General features: G+C 34.4%; 1 protein-coding gene across 1 annotated transcript; it reads right to left on the reverse strand.

Moving 5' to 3' along the window:
• Positions 1-670: 670 nt before the first annotated feature.
• Positions 671-8,587, reverse strand: LOC133173265 (uncharacterized). The gene is made up of 15 exons (XM_061308250.1): positions 8,512-8,587; positions 8,298-8,411; positions 7,927-8,166; positions 6,279-7,164; positions 6,132-6,186; positions 5,851-5,977; positions 5,431-5,589; positions 4,981-5,088; positions 4,517-4,666; positions 4,116-4,428; positions 3,553-3,687; positions 2,394-2,518; positions 1,956-2,082; positions 1,660-1,787; positions 671-1,012 (listed from the first exon to the last, which is right to left on the reverse strand). The coding sequence occupies exons 1-15, from the start codon at positions 8,569-8,571 to the stop codon at positions 716-718; spliced, it is 3,024 nt and encodes a 1,007-aa protein (XP_061164234.1). The 5' UTR covers positions 8,572-8,587; the 3' UTR covers positions 671-715.
• Positions 8,588-9,076: the final 489 nt, after the last annotated feature.

The raw sequence follows: 9,076 nt of genomic DNA on the forward strand, positions 1-9,076 counted from the left end.
TACTCTGTGACAAGTTTGGTTGAAATTGGCCCAGTTGTTCTGGAGAAGAAGATGAAATTGTGAAAAGTTTACAACGACAACGACAACAACGCCGACGACGACAGACATGGACAAATTTTGATCAGAAAAGCTCACTTGAGCCTTCGGCTCAGGTGAGCTAATAAAAGCAGTAAAGTTGAGTTATTTTGATTCAATATCAATTGTTTTCTTAAAGAATAGATACAAGTTGGAAATTTTCATTCAGTAATTTAACCCTGTGTAATGCATTTTCACAGAATAATAGAGGAAGTGTCAGAATGTATTTTACTTTGGAAGTCCAATTATGTTAATTATGATCAAAGAAGATCCAGAATCTTTGTTTTTTTCTATGTGGAACTTTCTGTTTTCTTGAACCAAGGAATTTAACTTGCTTTCATTTTGTACCTATCTTTCATTTGCTCTTTATTACAATTAAAGTAAATTAAAATGGCATTTGTGACCTTTCTCCGGGTGAGAAGCACTTTTGTTAACCAAAACTTTTCTGTCAGCTTTCTCCCCCTAACACAAGAGCAGAGCAGACCAAAACCCCATGACTAACAAAGATGTTTATTGATATATTTCTTGCTTATTGGTAACAGATAGTGTAGAACTAATATGCCACAAAGACAGCAAAGCTCTCAATATGTAAAAACTGATTTTAAGAAAATATTTTATTGAAATAGAGTATGAAAGACTTTCAATGTACATGTAAAACAGAGCACAGTTTCTTTTGAACCATGTCTCTTGTTTCTGTATCAGGAATAGCACAGGAAGTTTTCTGTAACCCAGTCAACTGATCCCTACACATTGTATCTATGGCAACCTTTCCACATAGGTCCTCCACCTGGCAAACAATGTCCAACAGCAGTATATTAACTGAATCGAGCATTTCTGGGGGGAAATGGCCTATTGCCATGGTGATATGTGAGAACACATGATTAAGCAGGAACATGCAGCAGCGGGGTGAAGTAGTTGTTTCTGACAAAACCACATTCTGTAATTTAAAATTCATAAAACATACAACTTCTAAATAAACAGTCAACTTTTTTAAAAAAAACTTGTTCGTTCGAATAAATTATTGAAAACTAGAGGTATTGTAGACATTATAAGTTGACCAGGCAGAATCTTGAATTCCGATTTAGAGGATTCCATGAACATTTTTGTTATGATGGATCTAATCAAAAAAAACCTCAACATAGGGATTCATGTGTAAAGACTACAAAATGTTCAGCATTCCATGCCAAAGAGTCATAAAGGGAAAGAACTTGCACCATACTTTAAATATCGATTGTATTAAGTTCACTTGGTACATGTATTGCCCAGTCAACTAATCTTGAGAGGATAATACTGACATCCTTAAATGATATAAAAAAGAACCTTATGGCAAGAATGCACTTTTTTTTTAAATTACCGGGGTACATGTATATGTGGGTACTTGTAATGGTGGTATAATAATTTCAAAACAAACAGATTGTTATAGACCCCTCTCTTCAAGTTTTCTCTGTAGGGACACAAATGTCACTTTTCTTTATCAACAAATACATGTATACTTTCTTGTAGTTAAAAATTTAGAAAGGTTGTAACTTTTCTTTATTTACAAATATTACATTTTTTATGGTTCAAAAATGAAATATGACATACCTTGTAGACAGCCATTGCAGACCTGATACAGTGTTCCACAGCTGGGGGAGGGAGCTGGCTGTGTGTTTGAGATAACAGCCTTAGGACATCACAAAGTAACTGAGATAGGGGAAGCAACTCTGAAATTTCTGAAACAAAAAAATTAAACGTCATGATTATGGAGTGCATCATTTCTTATGATATTTTTCCTTTACTTTTTTCTATTCAACTTACGGTATCTACCGTTACAGATTCATACATTAACCAAAACATCATGATCAACCTGATTTTTAAGTGCAGTAAATTATACATGACACCTGTTAGATTAAGCAGTGGCAATATTCCTGACATCTTAACAGACACACAAAGATGACCAGACCTGACCATTCCTCTCAGGAACTTGTACAACCGAATACATTCCTCCGATATTAAATGTGGTGTTACCTGAAAATATAAAAGAATTAAATTCCATACTCTGTCAGTCAAGTATGCAAAAAAAGTAGCTTGTTTAGAACTACAATATACCAACTTTCCATTGTGGACTTCTTTTTGTCCTTTCTTAATTTAGTTATTTAAACATCATCACCTATTGACTATATATCTTTCCTGTTGTCATAATTGAAGTTACAATAAAATTTGATGAAGAATCTTGAAGAAGATTTTAATATTCACAGCCCTTCTCATAACAGCCAGCATTTAAATATCAATAATTAAATAATGAACTTATTCAAACATTTATAATTTGAAAATCCTACCTGTAACAGAGTTAACAGTAGTGTTGGGTAATTGAGAATCCACCTGTCATGAAGATAACCTCCAATCATCTGAGAGAGTACCTCATGTTCAGCAACGAGTCGCAAAAAATTCCTATAATCTAGTTCTGTAATACAGATACCGAACACATAAACAAATAATTCCAGATGAGTTCAATACGTAAGGGTTAATGTACGAGTAGCACTCCATTCCTTAAAAGTAATGGAGCCGAGGCCCTGAAGGGACTCAGGCCCATTGCTTTTAAGGAATGGAGAGCTGCAAATATATTGACCTTGCTTAAAATCCTGACCATTGTTTTAAATGCTTGTAATTTTTGTTTGTCAATTAAGGAATGTTTTTAAGTTTTGTGTGATGTATTGGTGTGTAAATCACACAGACTTGTCACGTAGGCATATTTCATGAACCGCGCTAGCGCTTCATTAAAAATATGCCTACGTGCAAATCTGTATGATTTACACACCAATAAATCACACAAAACTTTAAAACATTCCTTATATTTACATTTTACAAGTTAAAAAGAACCAATAATATACTCAATATTTAAATTTCTTGCTGCCCTATATCGTTATATTTTTATTAATGTCTCTGTAGCCTCATTGTGACGTCACTTTAGCGCGAGTTTCACCGTGTATATTTCTACGCGTGAGTATACACAAAAATGACTTTCAAATCAATTTCACAGTTGGCTTAGTAGAAAAACACAGCAAATGTAAATATTATATAATAAAGGTATAATTTAATAAATACACTGTAAATATACATTTACCATATTAGTAAAATTTAATTTATGTATTGAGGGTACGGCAAAGAAAGTGTAGTGTCATGTAGTTATTAAAAACTTCTATCCTTCAACAGCTTCATTATAGCGAGATGCAGTGTCTGACTACCAAAGGGAAGGTGCAAAGTTTGACTCCCTGGAGTGCTACACTTTTTCTTAATATGACAATATAAGTTTATCAAATTTTCCAAGTTCTTGCCACAGTAGAGTCACGGGATAGAGATATTGTACACAACAAACACTGTTTTCAATGTAAATTGCAACTCTCCATTCCTGAAAAGTAATGGAGCACTCAAACAAAAGAGTGACGTCACGAGTGGATTTTAATTGTACTAAAACAGCCATTAACAATTTCTACTCACCTTGGTCTGGGTGGAGAAGATGTTTGCACAGAGTATCACAAACACTGTGAAACTCTTCATCTGTCAGACATACATGTAAAGTGGCCAGTCTGACAGTGCAGTCATAATCCATAGTGGTTTGTACAATCCAGTCAACTAAACAAAAGAGTTACCTTAAGGATTAGTGTTTCTGTTGTTAATCTGTCCTGATGCACATGTACATTGTAAATCATCATACATGTATATTTAAAATTCATTTTTTTCTGAAACTAATTTCTTCTATTGCGAAATTATTCTCTATGCTATTTAAAAATTACCAAATGATAAAGCATACAATTAATGGGGGTCCTTGCATATAAATGTGACTGTTGTTGAACTTCTGTTTAAACAAAAACAAAATTGTAAAGGCTTATTTAACTAGCCATATGTAACAAAAAAAAAAATTGACATCCTGTTTTTCCCCATCCAAGTCCCAATGACTTGCCATTGCACAAGGATGTACATCTTAAGTTGCTTTTTCTGGATCAACGATTTTCACTAAAGTACCAGTAAATAATTGTTGAGATTATTAAAAAAGAACATACCACAAAATGTCTGCTTTTCTTTAAACTGTCTTAGAAGGTTTAGAAAGTCTACTACTCTTGGTTTAATGTTCACATTGTCCGTGTTATACCACAGAGCCCTGCAGTTCTCCAGTATTTCAGCAGCTGATACAAGGCTCAATGTGAGGTCAATGTTTGATTTCCCTTGTTCCAGAATCTCTACCAATACTATTTTCCCCAGATCTAGAGCAAGTTTCACTGTCAACTCTGAGTCTTGACGTCTATGTGAAGACAAATGAGGAACTACTACAGAGAAGTAGAATTCCTCTGGATCTAGCACTGCTTCCTTGCCTTGCTATAATGAAGTAATGCTGATTACAGAACAAGTTTACATGAATTGCTCTTAAATTCAGGATATAAGAATTTCTATTTTTCAAAACTACCTTTATGAGATTCTGGAGAAATTTGATCATCGTGTCCTGTTCCTTCTGAGTGAGAGAGTGAGAAGTCAAGAAAGCATCCAGTCTACAGCAGAGCACACTTCTGTCTGAATCCTCACGAGATAAACACAGTTCTTGTAGTGTCTGCAGTATCTGTGTAATAAATACTGAATTCTACAGCATTTCTATATTATGTTATTTCTATATTTATTTATCTAGTCTATTTGTATATTGTAAAATCTTAAAAACTTCATGCAAAATATTGAATATGTAACCGAATGAAAATACTCTTTTATGTTTAAATAAATTACATGTCCATGTACCGGGTATATGCACTTTGTCAGTCTGGTGGAGTGTTTGTATACATGATAAAAGATAATCTGAACATACTTACTGAGCACACAATGTTTGCCTGTACTTTGTACTATAATGACAATGATATTATGTATGAAGTAAGTTGTACATACTGAGTATACAATGTCTGCCTGGTGTGTACCACCTACAGCTCTCTCCAAAAGTTGGCTTACTGTCAGATCAGCATTTTGTAACACAGCCTGATGAATCTCTACCAGCACCTAAACAAACCAGTAGAAAACATCACTTAAATATCACAAATCACAAACCAGTAAAAACTAAAAAGCATCACTTAAATATCACAAACCAGTCACTTAAATATCACACACCAGTAAAAAGCATCACTTAAATATCACAAACCAGTCACTTAAATATCACAAACCAATAAAAAGCATCATTCATCACAGGAGAATTTTCAAATCAAAATATCTACTTCACTCATAGCACATGTAGATATTGACATGTTTATAATCAATGACACATATGCATGTTAAATGACTCAACTGGTTTTTCATAGTAAAGATTTCACTTAAATTAATGTTAGCATTGACCTAGAGTATTACCTTTTCTTCCATCGCTGAGGTGAATTTGTTGAGGATTTGATTTAAGGAAACATGGGTAACTGGCTGGGGTTTGGGCCACTCTTTGTAGGTTGTGTACACATGTACAATATGCTGGCCACGTGATGGAAGGTCAAGCTGACTAAAACTGTCCATCACCAACTGTAATAAATGTGATTCTTAACAGGTGTTTAATTATGTCCTCTTTTGGAAATGAAAATGTAATACAAGAAGAAAAAAAAATAGCATTTCTTACTAAGAACCCCCTCCCTCTCCCACATTTAATAAGGAAATCTTTGGTTAGGAAACAGGATTCAAAAATACATTATTTTTAACATTCAATTTGCAAAAGTACCAGTGTTTAGACTGTTTTTTTCACTTATATTTGTCTCCAATTTCATTTTAAGAAGGGGAAAAAATTACCTTTGTCAGCTTTTCTAACTGAGTCTCTGCAAGTTTGTCATTTAATTTCCACACAAGTTTATACAAATACAGCATTAGCTCCTTCTCTGCTAACAAGTCCAGCTTTAATTGTAAAACTGATAGCAATCTGTGTGAAAAAAGTTTTAGGTAAGCATGAAACTTTTCAATTCTTGTGCAAGTGAATCAAAGACATTCATTCAGTTTACTGTGGAATTGAGAATACAGTCAGTTAAATCTTATACTAAAAAACAAAACACACTCAAAAATCAAAAATAACCTACTTGTCACATGACCAAAGTGAAGCAATTGGACTTGTCACAAACCTCAACAAAAAGTCTACAAAAATTTACACAATATTAGATACATGTACATGTATATTCATTATCAATAATCATTTTTTAATTAACCTTACTCTAACAGATGCTTGCCTTGGAATCTTGGTTGTCTCTCCTGAACTCGCCAAACTGCCGCTGTGATTGATATATCAGGGAACATTTCATCTTCAATGTTCACACTGTCTAACATTGAGGATAAATAACTGCAAACTGTCTCACTGTCATCTTTAACATTAGGGTCACATGTTCCTGGAAGCAACTGATTGATCTTCCTTACGAGGTTTCTACTATCAAATTTGACTTTGACTTTGTTCAAGTCTGATTTTTGATCTTGGTTTTCTGAATACATTAATATCTCACTTTCACAAATATATACCAATCTTAATTCAGAATCTGATGACAAAGAATCAAGTAGTGAACAGCATAATGTTGGACCACCTAAAGACATCAATTTAATAAGAGAAGTAAAGAGGCATTGTAATGAAAGATTTTCTCTCAGATAATTGATAACCTCGTCGTTCAAGTCAAAAAAGCATCCATGTATGTTATCCTTCATAAATTTACAGAAGTAGTCTTGGAAGCTTAAACTTTTCTCTGAAGTGCTACTCTTGGTGGCAATGGCATTTCCATCGAACCATTTTTGTAAATTTTGGATACTTTCTACTTTGTTGCACAAACACAGTAACAGAGAGATTTGATAGAAACAAGTTGTTATTATAATAATATCTTCATTTTCTAAGGGTGTCTCTTTTAGATTGTCAATTATAATACAACACTGAGTCAGAACATCTGACAAAAGAGATAATGCTCCCTGAATATTGTCTTTAACACTGTCAGATATCAAATATGACACCATGTGTTCAATAAAGCAAGCTCCTAACTTGAGATCACAGATATTATGAGTGTCTAGTTGGTTAAGATATCCTATTCCATCACTGATTAACTGACTTGAAAAATCATCTCTTAAGTGCCACAGAATCTGAAATGAACAAATGTAAATAGGCACTGTAAAATAAAAATGCTCTGCTGTAATTAATTGAAAATCATTATGCAGTATAAGAGGTCATATCTATTTTTTAGTATCCTATGTCTTTCTAGTTTTGTCATAAAGTGATTGCATCTTCATATCATGTGCAGCATTAGAAACAAATGAAACAATTTGAGAGAGAGAATTTATAATGTAAACTAATTATAGCGAGTGTAGCAAGTGGCACGAAGCGCCGCTCGCAAAGTGAGCTCAATAGACTAACATGTAAGAACAGAGGAAATTTGGGATGACAGGCCAATTTTAGTGTGAAACCTTCCCAGAATTCCCTCACTACCAGGATTCCATGCGATAATGGCAATAAAAAATAATATAAAATATAAAAGGCCATTCAGTTTGCCGAGAGCTTAAAATTATCAAAAAATAATTGCATTTACTATACAACGTATTTCGTTAAAAATTGCACTAGGCCTGCAGTCTCGTTCTACCAGATGCTCGGCTGTCTCCGTAAATTCCGACGTCATATGACGTCACAGTCTAGACTGTCTCATGCCCTTTGGAAGTTTGAAGAGGCAGATCAAAGTTTACAAGTGTAATTTGATGATACAACTGCGCTTGCCCCAACGGTCACACCGTAAAACATATTAGCAATTGTTTTTCAGCATAACATGTGCAGTAAATTGAAGATGCTATAGGTTTACATTTCATTATTTACAGTATGGGTACTTGCAACCTGTTTCTACATTTATAATATACCTCCGTCAAGAATCTATGCCAGCTGCACTCCTTCACAAGACTGAAGTACAGTGACTTGCTGATAAAAGGCAGAATGTCCGACAAAACATCTTGACTGTCAAGCTTTTTTGGTTCTATCCATCCATCTTTGAAGTTGACCTCCTGCACTGAGTAAACAGTGGGCTCATCTGGCAATTTCTCATAATGTGAAGCCAGAACCTTGTACAAAATTACTGAATGAATCCTCTTACTCCACCAAAACTGTAAATAAATAAATAAATTTAAAAAAAAAGAGAGAGATATTCATAAACAACTTATGTATATTATATACACCTTATAAATAAAACTGAAATCTGTTTTTTTTTTTAATAACAATTTCCTAGCAGGTATACCTTTTGCTTCGGCTCATTGTCTTCCTCTACCCCGTTCACAATCTCTTGTACAGCTAGTTTAACTATACACACAGGTTTCTTGGCTTTAGTCTTATCACAGGCCAATTTTTTCTCCTTTTAATAGAAAAGCATGAAACATGCAAATATCTTTTAAGCCATTTCTTACTCTCGATGAGAAACTGAGGAAATTCGGGTTCATTTAAATGGAGCTTACCTGTTTTTCAACCAGTTGAAGAGCACTCTGGAGAATGACAAATTCAGTACAATACAACATAGTTGAAATTTACAAAAAAACATCGCTTTCTGTGTCAATAAAGTTGTAAAAATAATAGCGAGCGCAGCGAGCGGCGCGAAGCGCCGCTCGTCACTGCGAGCTCTAACGACAACGCCTGGGCGAAGAGAAAATTCGGACTACTGCACATTCATTCAATAGAATTTTTTTCCTCAGTAATTCTGACCCACAATGCATCGCTTCTTGTTCTCGCTGCTAACTTCGTTCATGCGGTGACAACAACTAAAATTTCACAAAAAATAAACTCACCTTAATTTGATGGTATTGCATGCAGATAGTAGATTAAACGTTCTTTGTTAAAATATTTGCACTTTTTAAACTTTGTTTATGGAAATGCAGCTAACCAATCTCTACCCAGAGTTATCGTTCCACTTATAGCGTTGTAGCGAAGCGTAATACGCCCTCTGGTGAGAGATTGGCAGCTAACATACGTCATGTGACGTCACAGTCTAGGCGTTCCAAATGTCTCGTGCGGTTTGAAGAGGCG

Source organism: Saccostrea echinata, unplaced genomic scaffold (genome assembly GCF_033153115.1).
Source record: "Saccostrea echinata isolate AGI-Se365-2 ecotype Australia unplaced genomic scaffold, CSIRO_AGI_Sech_v1 ptg000056l, whole genome shotgun sequence".
Lineage (NCBI taxonomy): Eukaryota > Metazoa > Mollusca > Bivalvia > Ostreida > Ostreidae > Saccostrea > Saccostrea echinata.

What these genes read in the sequence shown, in the direction of transcription:
- LOC133173265 (XM_061308250.1), bottom strand. Translation starts at nt 8,571, where the DNA reads ATGTTGTATTGTACTGAATTTGTCATTCTCCAGAGTGCTCTTCAACTG. An exon ending in AGTTAGAAAAGCTGACAAAG is followed by an intron (nt 5,590 to 5,850) that starts GTAATTTTTTCC and finishes CATTTATTACAG; the next exon opens with TTGGTGATGGACAGTTTTAG. An exon ending in TCTTCTCCACCCAGACCAAG is followed by an intron (nt 2,519 to 3,552) that starts GTGAGTAGAAAT and finishes TCTGTATTACAG; the next exon opens with AACTAGATTATAGGAATTTT.